The sequence below is a fragment of the Mus musculus genome, chromosome 6 (genome assembly GCF_000001635.26).
Source record: "Mus musculus strain C57BL/6J chromosome 6, GRCm38.p6 C57BL/6J".
Classification (NCBI taxonomy): Eukaryota; Metazoa; Chordata; class Mammalia; order Rodentia; family Muridae; genus Mus; species Mus musculus.
In genome coordinates, this window is record NC_000072.6 from 5268717 (window position 1) to 5295858 (window position 27142).

The window sequence follows — 27142 nt, forward strand, 5'->3', positions numbered from 1 at the left end:
AATGGTTAAGTCAGTTTAGAATCATCCTTATAGAACGACATTAATAATTTTAAATTTTGTATTGAAGGAGGAATTTTAAAACCTGGAATATTTCTTTTTTGTCTTATATTTAAAACATCAAATCATTCGATTATAGTGTTACTTAATATGCAAACTATATTGTTATATATAAAATTAAAATTGGTATAGTAAAACCAAAGGGATTTGGCTTTGGGGGACAATTTATTTAAAAGTAGAGCTACCAAGGGAAGGGCTGTATACTTTTTATCAGGTGAAATATTGATCCCGTTGGCGGAATCGAATCCTTCTGCCACCAGTTTAACTTCTTCTGGACTGTAGTAAACAACATTTGCCCAGTGTAGGTTCAAGTATGTCTCCAAATACTTCAAGAAAGGGTCGGAGAAGTAGTGGTCATTGGTGGCGTAGAAGTGGGTGGGCCCAACAGCTATGATGTCATTCACACTACAAGAGAAAAAAAAAATACCATGGGAGAGGAAATCCAAGCCTATGGTCCCCATGTAGAAGATTAGATGAATGTTCACAAGCTTTCCACAGCAGGGATTTGAAATTTGGGGAAGTTTTCAACCCCCTACCCCAAGAAAAAGGAAGCTATGATGACTCAGAACCAGAGGCAATGTACTATGATGGCAACTGGAAGAGAACAGTTACACACAGTACCACGGAACTAGAGGGCAGAGCCTTTGGCAGGATCCTTTATGGAAGGGAAGAGATCTAGCCAGGTGCAGTGACACACATGTAATTCTATAACATGGGAAGTAGAGGAACTTGAGTTTAAGCTCAACCAGGCTTCACAATGAGGCCTTGTCTCGATAAATAAATAAGTTAATGAATAAATAAATTTATATTTAATTTTTTCTTTATTAATACCTTTTTTTTTTTTTGGCTCAGGGTCTCCTATAGGGTAGGGTAGGCTGGCTCTCCTGGCCACTCTACCACCCAAGTCCTGGTGTTCCTTGTGTGTGCCATCATGCCCAGCTAAATGCATGATTTCTGACACCGCATTCTGGGCTTCAACAGCTACCTATAAAGAGGGAGCTGTTGGCCTAGGCCTGACTGTCATTAGGCTGTCAGTCACATCTATCCCTACCTCATTTATTCTGCAGCTGGACTTTCCTGAGGCCCCTTGCTTAGTCATTAGTCAAACGAAGGTTGACTGTTCAATTTCTACCTGCCTCACAAAGCTGCCAAGCTGGGAACGAACAAGCATCCAATAAACACTCGCAGAGAGACAGATGATGAAATGGTCAGAGACCAGCGCTCCAAGTGAGAGGCTGATATGCTAAAAACAATTACCGTTTCTTGCCGGTTATGCAAAGGTGTTATTAAATTGAAATTTCAATTATCTTATGCAAAAATTTCTGAAAGAGATGCTTTCTTCTCTGTCAAATGAAAAAATCCAGAGCTACAAGGGAGGCATTTTCTTTCTCTTTCTTTCTTTCTTTTTTTTTTTTTTCTGAAAAAGCTCCCAATTTAGAAACTGCCTGATTGGTATTCATGCTCCTATTTATTATGAAGTGCATTTGGGGAAAGAATGATTGGACATTACATGCTTATAACCTAGATAGGGAAGTAAAGATTAAAAAATATCTATCAAGTTCAAGCAGGAGGATAGTGCAAGCTGGGCTGCGGGGGGGTGGGGTGGGGGGGGGTGGATCCGTGAGTTTCCAGTGGTTATAGACTCCCTAGTCTTGCTATTTTTCTAGTAGCAGTCCCCTTCCAATGAGGATGCTCAATTCTGCAGGGATACTGACCCCCAGCTATCATGCGTGTGCTTTGTATAAAGCATGTAAGCTTCCCAGAAGACAAGCTGCTCCTCCGAGAAAGGCCAGTATTTGACTGCTAAGTTATCTGAGATGAGGGTGACAGCCATGAAAAAATTGTAGGGTTTATCAAACCGGGCCTGGGGAGTGTTACCCTGAAGTCTGGCGTTTCATCATTTCTCAAGAAAGTTTGCTCAGGACACTAATCATTATAAAGAGTGGCATCATTCTGGTCTACAGGGAAACCACACACACACACACACACACACACACACGCGCGCGCGCGCGAGAGAGAGAGAGAGAGAGAGAGAGAGAGAGAGAATGTTGAGTGTCCTTTATCAAAAAATCCTTAGGAGATTAGAAGTGTTTTTGGTGTTTGCAAAAACAATGAGATCTCTCGTGTAGATGAGGCTCAAATATAAACATAACATTCCTTTACATATCACATACATCTTGATTCTTACAAAATTAGTACTGCCTGTATACCATGGTGTGTGACCATCCACTGGTGCACATTCAGCCTATTAGAGACTATCCCCTGAAGTAAAACTACACTTCCACGTCCATCAGTGACCAACTGCCAACAGATTCTCAGCAAGGTGTGGGGTATCTTGAATCCCTTCCTATCCAGGCTGCAATGTTGACCTGTTTGACATTGTGCATATCTTGCACAGAGAGCCACACAAGTTTTAGTTAAAAAGGAAAAAAAAAATGTCATTATATAGAATTTTTACCTGTGGCAGCATGGCTTAAAAAGACTCAAATTACAGAGCATTCTAGACTTTATACATCACACACACACACACACACACACACACACACACACGCACACACGCACACATGCACATCTACATATGCACATAGAAATGCCAGAGATAGCCAGGCAAATAAGAACAACAAGGATATATATTTCTGGCTACCTCATTTTAGTTTACTTTTTTCTCTTAAGCCCTGGAATTCTACAAGAATTTGAGATTGAAACATTTTTGTGCCTAGACTGGAAAGATGCCCACTGGGTTTGTATCTGTTTTTGGTTTTGGCTTCTTCCCAGCCTCCCTCTAACCAGTGTGCCCCACTTCCGAATCCTGGCTATGACACCCCACCACCACCACCACCACCCACACACACACACCCAGCCTATTGGGCTTTGATGACCCAACCATGTTTCTATATTGATTTAATTTATAGAACAAATGTATGGGAGAAATGAGAGCAGAATTTCCTTTTTGTTTGTTTGTTTGAGATGCAGATTTGAGTCTTGAAGAGGAGTATTATATATGCAAATTATGCCCCACCCCAACCCTCCTGCAAGTCTTCCCACCAAGAGGTTAGCTAGTGAGGCTGTTAGCTAGTGAGGCTTCCTGTCCTGTCTGGGAGCTCCGGGTCAGCAGAGAGCCTGAGGCTACGTGAAAGGGAGGAGACTGAACTTCGTGTCCTGTCTGTTCTGTTCCTGAAACGGGAGCTTGTGGGTTTGAAAACTTGGGTTTCTAAATGGAGGAGTAGATGACTTTTTTTGGTGGGGAGTTGGGACGGTGGCTTTAAAACAAATCGATTTTGAGTAGGATGTATATTTTTGTTGGATATTTTGTTTGTTTATTTTTTTAGAGTCTTCCACAGCAACATGTGAGACCATGGAGAAACCCAGAGACCTTTATCAATTAATTGTACTGTTTGTGAATTTGTATAAATAACAAAGATCCTCTTAAAATGTTTATATTCTTACAGCAAAAGGTTAAACTGATATTTATATAATAAAAGAGGAAATATGAAGTATGTTTTTGAAAAAAAAAGCACACAAAAAATAAGAACAATGAGGAAAGTAAGTACCTTGGAAGGAGCTCGTGTTTAATTGTTTTCAGGTGCAACAGAGAATTTTCTTCTTCTTGAAATTTAAAAATTTCCACTGTACTCTTGAATTGTGGGTGGTTTACAACAAAGAGATAAACTGTATCATCTAAAGAATGAGAAGGACAGAGCTACGTTATAAGACACATATACAGGATCGGCGGGCAGGCGCTACTGACATTTCAATAGCATGGGCACGGGAAGGTTGAAGATACAAGCTGTTCACCGCCCCCACAGATCATTCTTCTTGCTGGCCCTTCCCATTACCATTGACCCAGTGTTAGTGCTGATCACTGGCTCCCTGACCTGTAAGATGGAGTGCTCCATACTCCAAATACAGAATTCATGCCTAATGCATTCATAGACTCATTTGGAGATCTAGTTCTTTTTAATCCAGTGATCACAGCCATACGAATAAGTCTGGAAATCTAAGACTTGGTTGTTAACTGTTAGATACTTCAACCCTCAGCTTAGGAGACATATGAATGAGCCGTTGGTAGGAAGAACACAGGCTTGTTTCATGAGGTCATTGTCTCCTTCCAATGGGTGTGTGTGTGTGTGTGGGGGGGTATTGGGTAGGTGTGTGGGTGTGCTATTTCCCACAGCCATCGATGAAGCTCTGTGTGCTTCTTCACCTTGGCAGCTCATCAACTCTTACCGTCATCTATGAAAGTGCTAATGCCATGTGGGTTAAACGAAGCCAGATCAAAGCCCCAGCTGACTCTCAACTCCAGCGCCCTCGGTCTCTCGTCTTTGAGATCCATCATCAGTATCCCTCCAGGCTTATCCGGTGCAAAGCTGTGGAGCCCTGGAAACTTGAGGCCCTTTGGAAACAGTGGGAGGAAAAATTAGACAAAGGCTTAAGTATGTTGATGAATTAGGTGTCTACTCTACATGACTTAGAAGTGGCAACTTTAGTTAAAGTTAGTGGCGTGGAGCCACAGACACAAAGAAAAAGGGTGGGACAGAAAGCCAGGAACACAAATGGAAGCAGAACCAAAGAAGAAATGGTGACTGGGAGCTGGAAACTAAACAACAGATAATTTTGTAGCTCTGACAAATGATGCAGCTCTTCCTTCTCCTGAAGGGCTCCCCAATGGGTAGTGGTCTGAGAGATTCCAGGGAGAGCAGGAGGTCAGGAGAGTAGAAACTCTCCCATCCCATGCCTGAACTCTGCAAGAGGCGGGAAGACTTGAGATCTGGTCAACAAAACCTGTTGGTGTTATCTTGAAAGAATATCCCTCATCCAGATATGGTTAGATGACTCCATTCCTCCATGGCTACTGTCATTGACACTGAGGACTAGGAAAATGGCTCTGTTGCTTCTGCCCTTATTTCCTTATCATCGATGTTCCCTCTGCATCCAGATTGTGGCAGATTATGTATGACACACCTTTAACCAAAACACTAATGCTCCCCAACTCGGTCTGATTACAATGGAAGGTTTAGGATGGGTTGAAGCCCCTGCATGATGGGCCTTTCTCACCCTCCCCACCTCTCATGCCCATCTCTCTCCTCACCCCATGACTTTCTCCCATACCCACAATGTCTTAGGCATCCAGGCTTCAGGACCCTCCACAATAAGCAAACATGTTCTCATGCCAGGGTTTACTCCCAGACCTATCTGCCCAGAAATGCTTCCCTCTAAAGATGCAGGGCTCAGTCTCTCAATTTATTTACTTGTATTCCAGATGTCACCTTCCCAAGCAGTGATGATGTGGCCCTCATCCAAGCAGTACCAAGTGGCCTGACCTATCCCATCCCTCTCTTCCTAGCTTGCCACTCTCTATTACCCCAGTGCCTTTGGCATGCATACACCTTAATACCTACATGAGCAACTACACTGTAGGTAGTACTGCAGAGAAGGCTGCCACCACCTTCCATCCAGCTGGTTTCCTCAAGCCTCGGGGCTTGTACACCCTTCTTACTGTCCGAAAGCCTCTTCTCAGCTTATAGACAAGATTTACACTCTCATCCACCTGAATTCTGGGCAATGTCCCTAACCAGAGAGACCTCAGCTCCTTTTCCAAATGACAGCATCATGCCACACACACCAGAATCAGTACTCTCCACTGCCCTGTCTCTCTATCACCATCAGACATGTTGACCAGAGTGGTAGGAATTTGTGCCAGGACCCTCTTCTATTTCCTACTAAATCCCAGAACCTGGAACTCGGCAAATACCCCACCCTTTCTCCCATCTATCTGTACTGTTTCCTTTACCCCACCCTGGATCACTACTTTCCTACTGGTCTGATAGAGGACATTCTATTTTATTCTTTTGATGTCTCATACCACTCTGGTACCATTCTGGGACTCATCCTGGTACCAGTGTCTCTCCTCTAACATAGCACTATTTAATCATCACTAGAGCACCTCTGTCTGAGTGGAACACAGTTAATTACTTGGTCTTTTATACAGCACTGGGAAAGCTCTAATATTTTATATGTTTACTTTGAACTCAAATCTTCTCTTATTAGTGACAGACTGCCGGTTGAATCTCTAGGTTATTTAAAAAACATCATCTGAAAATGAGGCCCACATTATCTGAAAGCAATGACCACTTGTCTTTGACTTCTTCCCCATGTTCCCTTTTCTTATTGTATTAGGTTATTAGGAACTCTCGTGGGCTGGTAATATTTGCGGGCGGGGGTGGGGTACAGAGCCTTTCCCTCCTCTTGAACATTAATGGAAGCATAGCTCATGTTTTGCCATTAAGAATGGTGTTTGCTGTTGGTTTCTGGGAATTCTTCTTATTTCTAGTTTGCTTGGAACTTTCAATCAAGTGTGAGGATTGAGTTGTATAACTAGATTTTGTGGCATTTGCAGAGATGATTTGGACTGTCTGTCTGACTATAAAATGCAGAATACTCTTTCTATTCTTAAGAAAAACCTTAAGGGTGATAAGAGCTATGTGAATTCACTACCATATTCAGTTTCCTATATTTTGTGTAAATTTAAGGGTGCAATAAAGACACAAAGACTTTTATGCACAAAAATGGACAGAAGAGAAAACTCTTAAATTCTTTTGTTATTTGTTTTTTTTTGTTTTTGTTTTTGTTTTTTGTTTTGTTTTGTTTTTTTTTTTTGAGACAGGGTTTCTCTGCATAGCACTGGCTGTCTGCCTGCCTCTGCCTCCCAAGTGCTGGGACTAAAGGCGTGTGCCACCACTGCCCAGCTGAAACTCTGAATTTTTAAGGACTGTCTGTAATTGCCTACTTTCATGCTGGCTGGCCCAGTAGCAGAATGAGCTACAGCTCTACCAGTGTTTCACGACAGCTCTATTCAGCAGTTACTAATCTTGCTTGACTTATGTCTCTTAACAGTAGTGTGACTCCATCATCTGAGCACTACGAGGGTGATCGCTATCCATGACTATAGTAACACCTTCAATTATCTCCATATTCTCTGCTTTAAACTTTTGTTTTATGTTTAATTGCATCAATACACACATAACATAAAACCCCCCAGTGCAGGCATTTTAAAGAGACACTCCAGCAATACGACATATATTCACCTTTTTTTGTTCTAGTCTACTCTGTGTCACCTTGCTGGTTATCAAACATGTCAGATTTGTGATGCATCAAAAACCCATTTTGGGGTGTGGGAGTAGGGTGGTTTAGGAGATGTTTTGTGTCAGAAACCAAAGCAAGTCACGCCCCCACACACTCCCCAAAATGTAAGCACTATGTGTTTAGAAGGGCTTATGTGCTATGGAGTGTTAGAGACTTTGCTGGGGTAAATGAAAACTAGGAAAATCAAAATGATCAACAGCCGATAGCAGGAAAAACAAGTTGACATGGAAGTCTTAAGCTTATCAACTTAAATGATTGGGGATTTCAGTGTTTTGGATGGACGTCTTCGTCTTGTTCAAAGTCATTTCTTTGGAAGTAAAAATATTTAAACAGTTAAGTTCTAGATGTCCAAGAACACATCCTTAAAAACAGATATCAGCATCACCACCAAAGCCACAATGCCATCCTCTCCTTCTTTATTCAGGATCATGGCCTCTCTAGTAATGAGTAATTCTGACCAGCAAACCTGTGGTTTCTCCCTAGGCACACGCTTCATAATAAACCCAGAGTTCTACTGTGCATGTGCCCTAATTCATTCTAATTCATTTCCTTTAAAATTGTCTACTGGAGTTAAATATAAATGTCATTGCTCCTTCTGAAGGCCACAGCATTTCTTTTGGCAGCAGTGGTCCATCCAGCTGCTCAGAGTCCTTCATACAGGAACCATCAGGAGCCCTTGGAGTGCGCCAACCTTATGTCTCTTCCATGTCGAGTGCTCTGGCCTTTCTTATAAGTTCAGTAGTTATTTTATTAGTGTTGTGTGTCTCTTCTACTGTATCTCCAGGTTTCTCCATCTCTCTCCTGAGTCTTAGATCCTCACAAGAATGGCTTCTGAGAAGAAAAAAATAACCACAGGCAGCCTGAGGAGTCAGATTCGTCTTCCTCAATAGAAACTGGACAAGGACGGTATGAAAGGCTCTGACTTCTGCTCAAGCCAGGAACATGGGGTCAGAAGCACTCAATTGCCGTTCATCTATACACTCTGTGTGTCCAAGGCACACAGACAATGAGTCTGAAAGACTCTCTATCAGATACTCAGAAGGTCAATTATTCATCAACATATAGGAATTCTTCAACAAAAGAGAAGCATATGAATAATCGTAGTTGCAAAGTTTTCTCTTATGATGAGCTACTGTGGGGAAGAAGCTAGGGCCACAGTTTGGGGAACCTGGCATATAGGAATATATGAATACAGAATTGAAGTGCTCAAAGTAAATCATAGTGGAAAGAATAGATGCTACATTGAAAATAGCATACTGGTAGTGTCTATACCCACAGTGATGCCTCTGTGTGTGTGTGTGTGTGTGTGTGTGTGTGTGTGTGGTGTGTCCATCAACACAGGCGGAGGTAAGAGGACAATTTGTGGAAGTCACTTTTTCTCTTTTCATTACCTGGGTTCCATTACACTCACCTTCCGTCAGGCTTGGAAGTAAGAGCCTTTACCTGCTGAGCCACTTTTGCAAATCTCCCCGCTTTACTTTAATTATGAGCAAGGGTCTTTCCGTGAACTTGGGTTCTCTGGCCCCTGATCCCTTCCAATGCTGTGATTACACAGCACCCACTGCTGTATTCTTTTTTGTTTTTGCTTTTAGACCTGGGGTCAGGGGATAGAAACTCGGGTCCTCATGCTTGCTTAAGGAACACCATACCAAGGGAGCCATCTCTTCAAGCCTCAGATACCTTTTGAAATAACACGATAAAAAAACCAATTTGAACTGGAACATTCTAGCGCTATGCAACTGGGAGACAAGAGACATTTGATTAGCAAGCAAAGACTTTCACCTCTACCTACACTCAGAAAAAATTAAGGACTTTTCCCTACATAGCCTGACTCGTCTTTTTCTCAGAATTTACTTTGAGAGATGAGGAATTTAAAATCTGTTTCTATTCTATGGGTTTAAATTAATGGCCCTGTCTGTCCCTCACTGCACATGGGACAAGAAAATGGTACTCACCACGCTAAAGAAAGCCAGGCCATTGGGAAGAATGTCAATGTCCTCAGCTCCAGTTTCTGCAAGTTGAAGGAGTAGATAAATAGCATTATCAAACTGTGCTATTGGTTTAAGAAAGTGTAACTATAGCTTTGTTTACTTTATCTGAGTGTCTATTTCTTTAGGGAGGGCTCCAATTTCCTTTCCAAGGCACCATTGTTTTTAATAAACGTCAGTCTAAACTCTTTCCTACAGTGAACTTCTGACTTTAAATGCTAGATATTTCATGTTTACTCAAATCAAAGTCAAGTTATCACCACATTTCCAAGTGCGATACAGAACAAGTTGACATCTGCACACTTCTAGGATAAACATCCAGATGTCTCGATAGAAGTAATTGACAGCAGGGGAATATTACTTCCACAAGGAAGGGCCCACAGTCATTTAGCCATGCAAATCTCCCGTCCCCCCGCTCTGCTCATTCAATCTGAAGCAAAAAGACATTTTTCTCATTAACAGAGAGAAAACACCTGGGATTACATTCTCTCTCTCTTTCTCTCTCAAAAAAAAAAAGCAAAAGAAAAGAAACAGTGGCTATTTGTTCTCATAAGCAAACACAGCTTCTAAATTAATCTTAAAATTATAGAAAAACTAGCAAAAGAAAATTAATGAAAAGTACCATAGACCTATAGCTTCTGACTCCAGTCTCTGAGCCAGGTTACAATTACTATTGATTGATATTGACTGTCTGAGGTACCTTCCACACAGCATAGCAAATAATTAGACAGAAGACCTTCCCCATGGCCTCACTGTACACATTTCAGACAGATAATAGAGATCCAAACACAAGAAAAGGATAAAAATGGCTCACATTAAGCTAAATCATTGCACATTCTTTCAGTCCACAAGATTCAATCTTCCTCCTTAAGACCACTCCAAAGGTCATAGCTAAGAATATTTCTATGCTGTCAAAATAAAAACAACATTTATGTCACCATCTGGTCTTGATTTATAACTCTACCCACGGGTGCAAACCTTCCCCCCACCCCAGTATTCTTTACTCTGTTATAGAACACAAAAGCAAAACATAATTAAGAACATAAGAAAGTTTAGATTATAACAGTGACCCTTCTGCCTGGTCTTCAGAATGAAGGCTTATACAAAGACACTTAAGCATGTTCTAGAGGTGGGAAGGGACCCTAGCTGGGTTTCTGAAGGGCTACAGATAGGCTTCAAGATCCAGTGAACCTGCCGATGTTCTGTGCACTGAAAAATGGCTTGTACAGAGGCAGATGAGATCTTTCTGTGACAAGAGTCCTTGGTTTATAGAAGATCATGTAAGGGTCTGTGATAAACCCCAAATGTCTAAGAATCACCAGACATCTTTGTATGTTCAATCTGTGGCTTTGGATGCTATGTTATTAATGTCAGCTTTGATGTCCATGCTTGAACTGAACAAAAAGAAAGACTCACAATATTTAAATAAGTTTAGGAGTTTAGAAGTTAGTTATCATTGGCCACAGGTGGTCTATACTCAGGTTCATTCAGACAGGCAGATACACACAGACACAGGGACACACACACACACAGACACAATTCTAGTGTGGGTATTTTTTTCTGCATCTGCGTAGTAGGAAGTCAATTAATTAACATTTTCCCCCTGAAAATCATTTCAGAAAATGTAACTTCAATATGTACAAATTCATACACATAAAAAATTGTGACAATAACATCACCCCTGTGTCTTGAGTGGGAAAATGATGAGTGACTCGTTTTCTAATTTACCCTTTGTGCCTTTCACATTTTCTACAGGCTCCTGGTATCACTTTGTGAGAGGATTCATGCCTGGCTGAGTGGGCCTGTGCTCAGGCACCAAACCTAACACTAAATGCATGCATAAGTAAACGAATCAATACCTCATAAGATAACGAGGCAATTTCTCACAAATAACAGTAGTGCATGAATAACTAAGGAGACCACTCCAAACGACACCTCATTTCAGCCACATTGAACCTTCTTTCTGTTTATCCTGTGGCCCAGTTTTAGCGAGTAAATTGATACTCATGTCTTGCACACTGTGGGACATTTTCGGAATCTACTTGCCCATGTTTGTGTCTAGAGCTAATCTCACAGCAGGTTTTGACCATCTCACATCACCACGTCAGTGATGATTTCTGCAGGGAAAAGCTTCCTCCCTTGTAGCAATATCAGTGGAGATAGCTGCTGATGTAATTCAATGTATGCAAACTATGAGCTATTTGTAAGCAATTTTCATAATCTCACATAATTTTAGAACACTGAGAAGCTGAATTATTTTCCCATACTTTATATATAAAAAAGGGGGGTCTTTGAAAGGTTAAGCAAATTGGAAATCAATCAATGAATCAATTAACCAATCAATCACTCTCCTGCTGGGAATTGGAGTCTTTTGGTCTGACCTAAAAGTTATCAGCCCATTATTTGGTGAACTTTCCATTAGAGAAATGTGGTTTCTCTCTAAAAACACCACACTTAAGCAACTAGGTAGCTCAGTGGGTAGAGCTTGTCGTACAGCCGAACTATCTGAGCCTGAGTCCTGGGATCTACAGGGTCCACTCTCCAGAGCTGTCCTCTTACTTCCACACAATGAGAAATCAACATGAATGAAGGACAGATAAATTTCACTTTGTAAATTCAGTCACGGGCAATTCCAAATTTGAGGTTTTTCTCCCAAATGTTTTTTGTTTACTAAAATCATTATCACTTCAAATATTGAACTCTATTTTTAAAACCTCCTTTAAAAACCTCTCTCTGGGAATTCTCACTTAGCACATCTGCTTTTAACCCTTCTTGCTTCAGCAATTGTCTGTCTCAGAGAAGGCCAGATGTTTCTTGGTTTCACACTTCTTTGTTTCTTGTTATTTCAGCAGCTGTCGACCGTCTGTGTGAGAGAAGCCCAGTGGTTTCATGGTTCCATACTTTCCTGGTTCCTTCTTAGCAACAGACACCTGGCAACACGGCTGCCACGGCTTACTGGCTTCTTGCTAGCACTGATGACCACATGTATAAGCCCAGGTCAATAGGACATTAGGATAAAAAATAAACACAGTTACTGGGCAAAATACAATTTAAAAAATCTATGTACATTCTTTTCTTACTCTATCCTGCAGTGAAATGGCAGCAAACAAGGTTGTAGTCTTGGACAAAAATGGAAGCAATATGTTGGAGACAGTTTTATTACTTCATTCAACCTTTGTCCCTGAATGACAACGAGAAAAGCAGTCACCTGATTGATCACCTGACCCTCTGCCAGACTGTCACATAATAGAAAGATCTAAAGAAACCTCTTCTTTAGCTCAGGTTAGTCTGAAATTCTCAAAATAGACCAAGGTGGCCTTGAACTTACGATAGCTTCTGCATCTGCATCTGCATCTGCATCTGCCTCTGCCTCCCAAGTTTCAGGATTACAGGCCTATACCACCCCACCCTGCTTCTTTCTGAAATTTTGATTCACTTCTCTAACCCATAACCCAGGAAAAAAACAAAAGATACTACACTGAAAAATAATTTACAGGTTATATGAAATCTTTGGGCCTTCGATTCTTATGTGCCATAAAAAGAAATAAAAAAGAATACAAATATGTTTCTCATGGTTTGGAACTTGCCAGTGTCTTTTTTACATGGGTAGATTGTATCGTAGATGGAGAAGCTCTAAATCCAAAACTAACTCAGGAAAGAGTAATAGAGTGAGGGGGAGGGGAGGGAGAGAGAGAGAGAGGAAAGGAGGGGGAAAAGGGAGAGGGAGGAGGGCAGCATTGGAGAAAAGCAACTGAGAAATTGAAAGCTTTGTCTTAGGCTATAACTCTAGAAAATTAAATTGTTTTGATTCTTAAGCTAAGTTTAACCTAACCAGTTCTTCGCATTTTGTTACATAGATACGGGTATTGTACTAAACTGTCAGTATGTAAAAGCTTGTCTATAATATAGACAAAGAAGAGTTTACAAATGCAGTAAGTTGTAAACTATCTTTCTTCTCCACAGAAGATGCATCTTGTATGCTATGGGGTAAATGCCTGCTACTCCTTAAGCCAGAAAGACATTATAATATGATATATGATAGATATACATCTAAAATTCTTAAAATGTTACCGAGTACATTTCCAATAATGATAGAGGTAGCAATGCAGTGTGTGTGTGTGTGTGTGTGTGTGTGTGTGTGTGTGAGAGAGAGAGAGAGAGAGAGAGAGAGAGAGAGAGAGAGAGAGTTGTGGGAAGGAAGACAGAGCACTAGCAGGAAGGAGTCTCTACTCTTGCAGAGCTTATTGTCAAGTGCACAACTACTAAAGTTTCCCCAAATAGTTCATCCTTACCTCTGTGCCTATCATAAAAAGGTGATTTCGTGTGCATGGGGATGTTGGTCCAGCACCCGTATTCCTTGTAGTCAAAGACCATTTGATAGGCAGATACTGTCAATATTTATATCCACAAGTTTTATTAACCATTACAGGTCATGAGCATGGCACTCAACAAACATTCATATGCTGTGTTCTAACCACAGGGCAAAAGCAAATGAGAATGAGAAAAAGCACAATTGTAATAGATCTAAAAATGTATCCCAAATGTGCTTCTGATCGCTCATCTTCTCCGCTCTGTTGGCTGCTGAAGAGCCTCAGAGGCATTAAACACTTCAGGAGAGGGGGCACAGGTGACAGACTTCCTCCTTCTCTCCAATTCCAGACAGCAGCTCACACACATCACCACATAAAGGTCAGAAACACAGACAGACGCCTGCTCAGAATACAAATGCTACGGGCCTTGTTTTCCTCAGAGGCACGCTCCGTCCCAGTGAGCTGTAACAGGAACATGTTTGGCAGTTTGTCCAGTAATGTGTCTGATTGTGCCCTATTGTCTTCTGTGAGACTGAAACTCACAGAAGGTGGTCTTCACGGAGCCCAGGGCTGTTGGATAATGTGACAATTATTAACTCAATAGCAAAAGTAACCGAAGAGTCCAGTGACCCAGCCTCCCACTCTTGCCTCACACCCTTCATAGATGTCTCTTGGTGCTGGCAAGACCAGTTCTGAGGTTCCTTTGCATTTTCCTGCCAGGAGGCAGCATAAAGTGAGCTGCTGGATTATATGTGACTCTACCAAACCCTCACTTCTGGAACTTGCTTTGTTAAAAATAAAACAAAAATACAGTCAGCCTGGCTTTTGGACCTTAGTCTAGGCGCTCCTCTTAAATGTCTGGAGGACAGTAAGGAGAAGGAGTACCATGAGAACCCAGGAGAGAGAGAAGGAGCTAGGAAACTATTACAACAGCAATGCAGGAAAGGGGACAGAACTCACGAGAAATAGACATAAAAGATAAGGGACCAGCAGGAGATCTGCAGGGAAACTCTTTAGTAAGCCAGATAATTTGCTTTTGTTGAAGTGAACTTTTGCTGTTTGGACTTATGTGGTTATAAACAGGTGGCATTAACAGTCTTGTCAACTTGATGGTAGTTCATTAATGATTACTAAAAATTGACACATTTCCTAAAGACAACAGTTTTTCTGTTAAGGATCTGCACAGAGACATACAAGAGCAATGATGACCACTGATTGGTCTAAGAGATCCATCAGCAGAGTAAAGAGTATACCCAAAGAACAGGAGAACCTGTGCAATCGACCGTTCATCTGACAAGGGGTTAGTATGCAAAATGCATAAAGAACTCAGAAAATCCAACAGCAAAACCATACCAAACACCAAAATTCAAAACCCAACTGAAAAGTTTGCAAATCCCCTGCTCCTGCTCCCTCTCCCTCTCCCCCTTCTCCCTCTGTCTCTGTCTCTGTCTCTCTCTCTCTCTTTCTCTCTCTCCCTCTCTCTCTCTCTCTCTCTCTCTCTCTCTCTCTCTCTCTCTCTGTGTGTGTGTGTGTGTGTGTGTGTGTGTGTGTGTGTATGTTGAGTATAAATACTACAGCCACTGTGGATAAGAGTGTAGTTACAGTGTTCATAAAAACTGAAACAAACTAACTGTGATCTAGCAATCACTCCAAGGAAATAAAGTCACTAAATAAAGACCTATCTGTATGGGTATGCTTATTGAAGGACCATTTACAGCTACTAAGATGTAGAATCAATCAAGATGTCCACCCATGTTTGACTAGGCATAAAAAAAAATTGTTAGCCCCCATTTGTAGTTATATTAGAATATTATTCTGCTACGAAAGTGTGAAATCTTGTCAACTGTGGGATCACATACTTATATTCACAGCACTCAAGTGGTTGAGGTACGAAGACCGTAAGTTTGAGGCCATGTTGAGGTAAACAAACAAACAAAAAAACAACAACTCTAAGCCAACTGGGGCTACTCCATGAAAATATCTCCAAAAAAAACAAAAAACAAAAAAACAAAAAAAACAAAAAAACAAAAAACCTTCTATACTACAAAAACAAACATGCAAAGGACAATATCCTCTCATTTGTAGTAACATGGCTAGAACTGAAGAGTATTGTGTGGCCAGACCATCTAGGCTCAGAAGCATATATGGTAACCTGTTCTTAGTTGATGGTAGTAACCTGTTCTTATTCAGTTGTGGAATCTAAAAAACTAAATGTTTGTCATACAGAAATAGAGACTTTAACAGAGGTCACTGTACGCTAGGAAGGTCAGGGACAGGGACTAACAGGCTGAATAATCCATACCCAAAGTCGTTCTGATGTTCTACAGTACAATGGAGTAAGTTCAGTCTATACCCACTAAGCAGGTCCTTTAAAATCACAAAAAGGGCAAAATTTGAAGATATTCAATATGTAGTAGTTAGTGAATGAGTGTATATGAGGAGATGAAAATCGGATTCATTTGATTTAATCATTACAGACTACATATATGTATAAATTATAGTATTGCAGGCAAAGAAGCATAAACAGTTACCATTCAAAAAATTAAGAAAGAAAAATAATCTGAAATTTATATGCTTGATACAGTTGGCGAACAAAGATTTGTTTTATGGTCCTTATATACTATGACCAAACAGGAGAAAGTCAGTTCTATTACTGTAAGTTTGTGTGCTTCATAATTAAGCTTTGCTACTTACATATAGCATATTAAAAATTAATGTGGGCTGGAGAGATGGCTCAGTGGTTAAGAGCACTGACTGCTCTTCCAGAGACCCTGAGTTCAGTTCCCAGCAACTACATGGTGGCTCACAACCATCTGTAATGGGATCCGATGCCCTCTTCTGGTGTGTCTGAGGATAGCTACGGTGTACTCATATAAATGAAATATATAAGTCTTTAAAAAATTAATGTGTTTTTAAAACAAACTATAGGTAGTCAGCTTTAGCCCAAGTATTTAAAAATAGATAGTATTTAGCAAAGTGCTGCACTGCACTTTTTCTGTTAAAAGTATTAATTAGCTTCCTGGACACGTTTAAGACTGTGGCATACCTTTGTATGCTGAGGTAACTCTGTAACACCTCTGACGTAAAAAGAGTGCAATGGAAATCTTATGCGCACTTCCCCTTGTGGGTAGTTTGGAAGGTTGACCAGTTATTCATTTTCTCACTTTGTTTTTTTGTTTGATCTTTGTTTTATTTGCTCTTCTTCCCTATTTCCATCTCTTTTGCTTTCCATTACTCTTTTGTCTTCACCTTTTTTCTTCTTTTTCTCCTTTATCCTCAAATGAACAAATAAACCAAACATACATCCCTCTCAAATAAAGACCTCCCTCATGGCTGCGTGTTTCACGAGGTTTTACTCCTACCATTATTTATTTTGAGATATTTGGGGCAATCTGATGAAAATTGTAAAATCGAAGAAGCCCTTTTCTATATCCTGACAACACAGGGTGCTCTTTGACATCAGTTATTCCTTCATTTTGAAATCAAAATAAATACCCCAGGCCCTTTTTTACTTCTGAGATAGTCTGTGGAACTCCTTTCCTAAATTAATATGACCAAGATGAGATTCCTTTGGGAAATACTCTGTAATCTGAACAGGAAATTATAAGGTAAGGGATTATAATTAGCAACTCAGTGTGTAAACAAATGTGGCATGTTCTACAATAGACTACAGAAAATGCTCACACATCCTTGTAATAGCAGCATTTTTGAGGCAAAAACATTATGATTGCTATGAGTCAAGGTCAGCCTGAATTACAGTGAGTTCCAGCTTAGCCTGGCATACAAAATAAGTCGTCACTAATAATGAAATAGACTTTTTCCTTTTTGTTTATTTTCCTCTCAGATATCACATCCCAACTGCAGTTTTCTGTGACCCTCTTCCCATCACCACTCATTACTTAATTTTACACTTCAGATGGTTCAAATTATAAATTCTGCATTTTATACACATAATTCTTAAAAGATTCCAACTGCAGTTTCCTTCCTCCCTCTCCCACTCATTACTAGATTTTACACTTCAGATGGTTAAAACAATAAATTCTGCATTTTATACACGTAAATTTTTAAAAAATTAAAGAAATAAAAAAGCCTTCCAAGATGTCAAGTGTACATTTAAAAGAGACTTAGTAAATAAATCATTGAAAGTAAAAACATTAAAAACAACAAGCAGTTTGAGGCCAGCCTGGTTTATACAGTGAGTTCCAGGCTAGTCAGGGCTACATTGGGAGACAAATAACAAATAAACAAAACAACATCAAGAAAAGAAACCCTGAGGTAGGACTAAGGTGATAGCTCAGCTGAAAAAGTGCTTGCCTTGCAAACATAAAGACAGGAGCTCGATCCTGGCTAGGTAAATGAGAGAAAACTGACTCAAAACAAAGTGAAGAAAATCAAAGTGGCCAGCAGCTAAGGACACTAGCTAGGGTTGTCCTACAGCACCCACATCTATACACATGAATGCTCCCCCAACATGCCCCTGCACATATATGCAGCTTTGAACACATGTACTTGTGACTGTGTATACACACACCCACAGACACACACATACACACACCCAGAGAGAGAAAGAGAGAGAGAGAGAGAGAGAGAGAGAGAGAGAGAGACCTAAGAGACAGATATACATGTGTCAATACATAGAGCTGCTCACACCATTCAGGAATAGAGATAATACAGCAGGAAGAACAAGAGCTCATTCAAATGCCATTTGTGACAACAGCCAAGTATGTATATGCCTGAGTATTCACTAAGGATATCAGAGGAAAGGAAACAGGGTTATCCCTAGAGTTATTTCTGTGAAAGAATGAAGTTTGGTGAAGATTGTGTTATTTACCACTGTAGATTACATTGAACATATAATATTCATATGAACTTATCATAGACAATAATGTTAAAAAGTATTTTTAAAAAGGGAAGGTAATTACTTGGATATAAGTGGCCAAAGCATAGTAATAAGTGAAACTGGAAATATTCAAAATGTATTTAACAGTGTTACTAGCTATAAGAAACAGGACACCTCTGTGTAATATAGATTTTAATTTGCTTTAAAAAAATCCAGTAGTCTTACCCATGACCAAATGCTGTCTTATAAAGGCTGAAAAGAACATAACGTTACTTACTTCCATGTTACATCTCTTAAAGTATTCTAAGGAAAGAGTTCAAGAGTTTTAAAGTTTAAAAACCTTCACTCCAATTACAAAGTCAACAGTATCAGTAACTAATAAGTAGACCGAGCTTTGGCCATGTTCATGTGTAGTAGAAACAGAATGGGAAACAGGGTGCTCTGGTATCTGTCTATCTCTAGTTACACCATGAGCTAGCTGCCTTCAAGAAAACCAGCATTTCTGTCACCCATTGATAAGCTAACTGTAATTACTAAGAACCTACTAAGTCTTGGGGACTTTGGTAAATGGCAAAGGTAAAAAACAACAAGACAGGGACTCTGCCCTGAAGGAAACTGTAGAGACAGGGTGGGGAGGCCCTCGGAGTCTGTGCAGACAAAAGCTGCTCTTTTATTTATTTTTTTATTACATCTTTATTTACCTTTTACAGCAGAATGTGACTGGGCACTATATTTCCATTCACAAGACTTGCTGAGTTACCAGGCCTAGGGGGAAGCTCAGGGTTTTGTTCTCAGTACTTTGGAAAACAAGCCACATGGGAAATTCCTCGTGTCAACTTGTGTTAACATGTATTCTTACGTCTAAGACTAGTACACACAGAATTAACTACAGGGAATGAAAAAAATTCGAGATGGAAACTTAAGCCATCTTGATTTGGTCTACTAAAGAGTTCAGCTGGGCAACTAAACACTTCAGGCCGCAGAGCTCACAGTAGGTTACACTCCATCTTATAACAACCGTTCTAGCAGCCTCCTGAATCAAATCTACAGAATGACATGTAGAAATTTTATCTTCCCCTTAGTGTTCATGTCGCACAGATGTTTTAAATGTTAGCAAAAATAAACAAAAGTCCTGGAAGATATGCTGCAGCTAAGACTCGACACCTTGGTGTATTCTGCATAGAGTCAAGAGGTCAGGGCCCACCCTGGTTATTTGCTCTCCCTTTTGTGTTCACAGCTGAGAAAATTAAATAAGAAGAATTTGTTGTTGCTGCTTCTGGGGTTTTGAAAGAGAATGGCTTCCATAAGCTTGTATGTTTGAATGCTTGGCCGGCAGTTAGAAAAACCAGCTGGGAAAGACTAGGAGATACGGCTTTGTTGAATGAGGTGGGTCACTGGAAGGGGTGGGCTTTGAAATTTCAAAAGCAGGCCTAGTCTTTCTGCTTGAAAACTGTGGGTCAGATGTGAGACCTCAGTTACAGCTGCAGTGGCACGTCTGTCTGTCTGCTTCTGCGCTCTTAGTCCAGATGCACGGACTAACTCCCTGAAACTATGAGCAAGCCCCAGTTTAACGATGTCTCTTATAGATTGCCTTGGTCATGGTGTGTCTCACAGCATCAGAAGAGTGACTAATACACTAGAGCTGTTGTTGTTTCCAATAAATTGAAGTAAGGATCAATTATACATCAGGGATAAAACCAGATGTTGGTGGCAAGATGGACAACAAAATCAATAGTGTTCCTGCTTATGCAGAGCATACCTTCCTTCCAAATTCTCATTGCTGGGAACACAGACTGCCGGGACCATGTAAAGTTTCAACTATACAAACACAACTCAGAGGTTCCTAAGGTAAATTATATATATATATCAATAAACATATGCACAACTAATCAGCCTAACAAGAAGAAATACAGGAAGTTTGAGGTCAAAAGGGATGGTCAGCATCTTCCCATACATACCGATTCCTTTAATGAGGTGGCAGTTTGGAAGGTCTACAGATTCTACTTCTCTGGAGGCTTTAAGTCGACTTCTGTTGGAAAGCAAAAGAAAACTGTTTGTGTATGTGTTCCCTGACAATCGGGCTGCATGGAATGTTACACGGCCAACAGTGGTTCCCACAGCCTGTACAGTTAAGAGTCAAGACAAGAGTTTGGTGTGTGCACCTCTCTGTTCCAGTCTCTGCCTTCCAGACCTAGAGAAAGAGAAACCCTACAGGCTTAACCAAATAGAAAGATGGCTGGGCCTAGATAACTCAGCACCTATGGGTCCATATCAAGTACACATTGTAGCTGTTCATAGCATATGTAAAATTTACAAATAAGATCTTAAAAGTTATTATTATTGTATGTGTGGATAACGTGTGTGTTGATCGGGTGACAGCAGGTCTCAGAATATGTGTGTGGGGTCAGAGGACAGTATTGTGGGGTTAGTTCTCTCCTTCCACCCTTCACATGGGTTCTGAGGCTAGAATTCACTGTGTCAAGCTTGTAGTGTAAGCGCTGTAGCCTCTGAGCCATCTTTCTAGTGTCAAAATAAAAATAATAAAATCAAATATTACATTACTTGAAATGTAGCCATAAAGAAAATAAACAGTATGTGAGTACAGATGCAGTAAAAATACATTGAATAAATGAAAGTTTTAAAACAAATGTAATAGAATATAATAAATCTTACTCCCACATGTCCCTAGAGCAATTTAGGAGGCAAATTACAGTAAGAAGCATAAATAATTGAAGCAGCTGTAGCAAAAACAGTACGAATACAAATGATGTCAGTGGTTACAGTGAATAAGGGAAAAAATAGTAAAAATATCTATAATGGTAATATATAGTATTATTTAAGTATTACTATATATATTACCTATATAATACTATAGTAATAAAAATATCGATAATAGTAATATGTAGTATTATTTAAATATTACTCTATACATTATCCATACACTACTATAATAGCAAAAATATCTATTTGGCACAGGGCTAAGTTGACTACAGTTTAATCTGATAATCTCAGAGAACTTACTCAATTCCTCAACTAACCTCATGAACTGGGTACCATCAAACCTGTCCTATGCACAATAAAACCAGCTCAGAGAGATAGGAGCAAGTTTCCTTGTAACTGTTTGGCAGTCTTAACTCGTCTCCTGGTACTCTTCTCCTAGAGGAGTGAAGAAACCTGGGTTCTTGGGTTATCAGTAGCACAGCCATGACCTCCGGCAGGTTAGTGGCTCTCTGCTGGCCTCAGTGTTTCTCATGGATGCAGTAAGGATCAACCTAGAAAACGTCCCGATTCCACTAACATTGTGTGGCTCCAGAAATGTGCAGATACCTCTGGACCATGAGTTCTGGTAAGCATCCTGTGTTGGTCTGGAGGCTGATTTTACACAAGCTGCTTATGAAGCCGGCTATACTGTACAAAACTAGGGATGGTAACAGCTGGACGACCATTAAGTCGACGAACTATGTGATTAAATGCAATCTGTTTCAGAGAAGAGGTTCAGCTGCATCTGTGAGCCATTTGTTTCAGAGTGAACTTGGGTTACTAAGGAGGGCTATCTGCTAGGTTAGTTTTACTGGGCTATCTTTAGAGATACAGTCTACCTACTATTAAAACTGTAGAGTTCTGTTACCGAAAACCGAGTGTAACCTTTAGTTAATCAAATAATTTTCACCTGGCTCTTCTTCATTATAAAATGAAAAGGAGATTTTTTAAAAATCCCCTGAGGCTCAATATGCCAGGAGTTAACTGCTAGCCATTTGCCCTGGAAGGACTCGCTGCCCCTGCCTGTAGACCCCAGATGCAATGGCTCCCCTAGAAACAGCATCATCTCCACTGTTCACCCTTCTTTCATTGTCTTCCCACTGTGGAAGTGGGAGAACCCCTGACTTTTTTGCATTGAGGTATACTCATAGGAATTAAGTTTTGAAAAACTTGTGTTCCTAATAGGGAAAGCCCCCCAAAGGAGAGTCAGCTGTCACCTCCTTCCTCTTCCACAACTGAAACACATGCACAGTGCTTGGCCCATCAGCAGCCATTCTGCAGGCTTGAGAAAGAGAAAGATGAAGACATGAAGTCAAGAGGGAATGGTTAAATCACACAAGTATCCAAATAATATAGTTGCTTGTTTCCCATGTGTTTCTCTCAACACAGAAAATCAAAGTTTCTAGTCAAGGGCATAGGGTAAACAGAGTTTTCAAATGCTTTGAGCTATCTGGCTACAAATCATAGACTCTTAACTGACAGTCATTAATTGGAAACCAATCTCTTTTTTATTCTGGAGACAGCAGTCCCCACCCAGAGTGAATCCAGACAGAGAGCTGTTAGCTGTCATTTTACCTGGTGACAGGTAGCAGTTTAGACATGCAACACAATGGTGCAACCTGCTGGATAAGGGGAACCCTGAAAACCCCTGAAAACACCAGCCAGCCTTCCCTAGATCTCACTGCCCAGGAGTTTAAAAGAAAGGTGACAGCTCTTTATCTTCAGCGTACACATGTATATAAAAGGGGGCCTTTATCTTCTATACACAGGCTTAGAAAGCCCTTTGGAATTGGCCCCTACAGCCCCTGTAATGCTTACACTGGGTAACTGAAATGTGCTTAGGCATGCAAACCTGGGGAATTTTGCTCAACCACAGAGAAGCCAGGAAGCTGTGTGGGAACTGGGCCATAGTGTACTAAAAACTAAAGAGCTGGCCTAGAGTGCAGCCGCAGCGGTAAGGAGTTCCCCAGTGGGCTCGCAGCTAAATCACTCCAGAAGTCAATAACTCACATGTGAATTAGAGAAAGGAAGCTATTTCTCTAAGAAGTCAGTGAAAGACAGAAAAACTCAAAGAGCATTCTAGTCAACTGTCAATAAATGGACCTTTGGGGTTGAGGCTATAGATCAGCTGGTGGAGGGCTTGCCTAAGTGCACACAAAACCCTGACTTCACTCTAACTCCACATAAACTGGGTTTGGCTGTAAAAGTTTGTAATCTTAAGAATACAAACGGAATTTGAGGCCAGCCTGGGCTACATGAGATCCTGTACTTTTTTCTTTCAAGGTTTATTTGTTTATTGCTTAGTATAAACATGTTCTATACTTATTTAATGTATATGTATGTGTATATGTTGTTTGTGCGTGTGAGGATATGTGTATTTGCATGTGTACATGCAGATATAGAGGCCAGAGGTCAACCTCAGTTGTCTACATCAGTAGCTGGCAACATAATTTCTTGAAAAAGGATCTTCCACTAAACTTGGAACTCACTAATGGGTTAAACAGGCTGGCCAATGAGCTTCACGGATTTGCCTCTGCCTATTCCTTACTCCTTACTGAGGAGTGCATGCTGGGTTTATAGGCACACACTCCTGTGGGTAGCTTTTATGTGGATGCTGGGGATCTGAACTTACGTCCTCACGCTTGCCCTGTGGCCACTTTACTGACTGAGCCATCTCCATAGGCTGAGAAGCACTATACTTTGAACAATGTGATCAGCACATCGTAGTCTCACAAGAAATGCTGGGAGGGTGTGGTGGGTAGCCAAAGCATAGCTAAAGAGGCTGCCCCTTCTGACGTGGTCTGTAGAAAACTCTACCACTTACCGTTAGAACTGTGGGAAAGGGTATCAGGCATCAGCTGCTGAGATGGCTCAGTGTTCAGGAGTACTCGCCACTCCATCTCAATGATCTGAGTCTTATTTCTAGAACTGGAGTTAGGTAGAGAGAACTGACTCCTAGAAATTGACTGTCCTCTGAGCACATTCACACATACGTGTACACACACACACACACACAACACACACACACAAATTACAACAATAAAATATATTAAAGTTCTGAAGGTGACAAGCTTCAAGCAAATTGTTGAGACTTGTGTCTCGGGGTTCCTGCCCACACTCTTTTTCCTCTAGTGTACTCAAATCTCATGACTTGTCCAAGTCTGTCTTTGCAACAGACAGCAACTAGCTTGGGAGTGCTGGCCTACTTCTACTTTCCCCTCTGTTGCTCAAGAAGGGAGGGGCAGAAAGGGTGGCTACAGAGCAGCATCTTCCCGGGGGAAACAGCCAGCTACAGCTCAGTGGGATAAACGACAACTTCAATGACATTTATCCATCGGGGACAAACTTAATGAAAGTGTATCCACTGTTTAGCTAAAACTCAAGTCAAAATTTAAGTGGGCATCCTGGGAGAGAGAAACCGCTTGACAGCCAACATCTCATCTTTAATAGCTGAACAGAGAGAAGGGACTGGTTAAAGCAAAAAGAGTGCATAGCCCAGGGCCTTCTCCTTGCTCTGAAATCCTTTCCTGCAGGGATCTCAGAGCCTGTTGATTTTTGAAGTAGACCCTGCGAGTCTGAGAGAATGTCACCACACTGCAGGCAGGAGAGTCAGGCTATGCTCCAGTCACATACATGGTCACCATATGCAATATAGAGTGCTCAGCTAAATCTACCTTTAGTGAAATGGTGTCTCAAACTGCATGCTTTTTCTAAAATGTGTTATATGTACATTGTGCTAAAGAATGACGTGGGCGGCCGAGATAGCTCAGTGGATAAAGTGCTTCCTGCACAGTCACGGGGACTCGAGTTTCACCCTCAGCACTTGTGTGAAAGTTGGATGCAGAGGACCAGGTCTGAAACCCTGTACGGGGAAGGTAGAGACAGGAGGGTCCATGGAGTCTGCTGGTGAGCCAGTGTAGCTGAATCAGCGAGCTCCTGGCTCAATGAGAGACCCTGTTTTTAAACATAATGTAGAAAACAATTGAGGAAGACACTCAATGTTCACCTCTGGCCTCCATGGGAACATACACACTCATGGACACATATAAATGCATACATGTACAAACACACATAGAAGACACACACACAATGATTCTCTGTTAATCTGAAATTCCAACTTAACTGGAAAAACCTGATTGTTTTTTGGGAGGTGGGGGTGGGACAATCAAACTATATAACATTTCACCCTACATTCTTGCATCACTCTATTCGGAGTTTCAGCTTGCCAATGAAGTCACCAAGTCACTAGCTCTAAAATCACTGCTCATCGAAGTTTATCTTAGCCAGAGCTTTATAAAGAAAGCTTGCACCAAGTTGTAAATTACTTACCCTCCGCACCTCTGCATTCAGTGTGTGCATGTGTGTGTATATTTGCCTGTCCATGCATGTACATGGACGTGTATATGTGTATCCATGTGTCCATGTGTGTGCGTGTGTGTGTGTGTGTGTGTGTGTGTGTGTGTGCATGTGTGTGGGTCTATGTGTTGTGGGTGTGTGGATATATATACTCATATATACATACAGAAATCCTATGAGGACACTGGGTACCTTCCTCTATTGCTCTCCATTGTACTGCCTAGGGACAGTCTGGCCTTACAGGCCCACATGGCCATGTAGGATTTTTGCATGCGTCCTTTGGGTTCACATTCAGGTCCTCATCCTTGCATCTCATGCCCTCTACTAGCCATCTCCTCAGTCGCATCCCTGATGGGTATATTTACTTTTTCTTAATTTGTGACTATACCTGTCAATCCAAGAGACTTCAGCTTTGGACCTTAATGTGAATAAGGAAAGGGGGAAGAGTTGACTATTCATCGAGAAAATTTCAGTTTGTGGAAACAATGATGGTTCAACCATCGGTGATAACTGAAGGAGTCTAGGAATTTTCACGTCCCATTTTTACTACTGAAAGCTGAGTGGGCTGCGCAGAAGCACCTGACTGCAAGAGCCTAAAGAGTGCAGGAAAAAACACCAATGGACAACACCAGACTGCACAGCGCCTGCCAAACGAAGCAAGCGATCAGCAGATTTAAGAAATGGCCACAGGATGGGAGGACACACTTGCAATACCATCGCTAACAGCCAGGACATGTCAGAAACCTGCATTAGCTCACACCTAACCCATTAGCAAACAGAGCAATGCAAACAAACAAAAACCCAACAACCCAGTTTCCAAATAAGCAACCACCCTGAGTGGAGACTTCTTGGAAAAAGATAAATGATGGCTACTGTGGTTATGAAGAAATAACCTACATCCCTGATAATCAGGGAAATGCAAATAAAATGTTCTAAGAGATACAATCTTGCTCTAGTTACAACGACTACTGCCAAAAAGAGAGAAAGCAGCAGTGAGCTCATCTCTACTCTGGAGCTTGAACACGTGCTCCCACGGACTCGACATTGAACCACTGAGCCACACACCTTGTTCAGAAAGGCATCCTTTACTTTCTGTGGGTGGAAAGTACTGTGACGTTGTGAAACAGAAACGGAGACGCCCTACAACTTGTTAAAGTGTAAGTCTCGTATATGACCAGCAATCCCAGGACTGGAGATATATCCAAAGAGAGAGAAGTCAGTGCTGAAGAGATGCTCGCATCCCAGGAGGCTCAGGATACATAACAGGCCCCAAATAGGAACAGCCTAAGCGCCCTCCCATCAACAGATAAATGGGAAACGACAATGTGGGGGGACTTATACAACAGATACAGTGAGAGAAAGGGATTGTAGAGGCACGGTGTTGCATGTATGTGGTTTTCATACTCAGGAGACTGAGACGAGAAGATTTTCATGACACAGATGCCAGTCTGGGATAGACAAAGAGAGACCCTGTCTTAAAGAGCCAGGAAGGAAGGAAAGAATGAAGGAGAGAGGGAAGGGAAGGGAAGGGAAGGGAAGGGAAGGGGAGGGGAGGGGAGGGGAGGGGAGGGGAGGGGAGGGGAGGGGAGGGGAGGAGAGGAGAGGAGAGGAGAGGAGAGGGGAGGGAAGGAAGAAGTGAAGGAAGCAAGAATGAAAAAATGGGAAAATTCACAGATATGAATAGAAGT

At 41.2% G+C, this 27142-nt stretch overlaps 1 protein-coding gene across 2 annotated transcripts in view; it reads right to left on the minus strand.

The window, feature by feature from the left end:
• Pon2 (paraoxonase 2) overlaps positions 1-27142 on the minus strand; it is a 33726-nt gene that overhangs the window by 4097 nt on the left and 2487 nt on the right. The window contains exons 2-7 of one of the 2 annotated variants that reach the window (XM_006505122.2): positions 20297-20367; positions 10003-10096; positions 9156-9211; positions 4285-4450; positions 3609-3735; positions 262-462 (exon numbers count right to left, since the gene is read on the minus strand). In XM_006505122.2, coding sequence (XP_006505185.1) covers positions 262-462; positions 3609-3735; positions 4285-4393 — 437 coding nt within the window. In that variant the 5' untranslated portion in view covers positions 4394-4450; positions 9156-9211; positions 10003-10096; positions 20297-20367. The remainder of the gene's footprint in view (positions 1-261; positions 463-3608; positions 3736-4284; positions 4451-9155; positions 9212-10002; positions 10097-20296; positions 20368-27142) is intronic. The other variant, NM_183308.3, reaches the window with a different exon arrangement.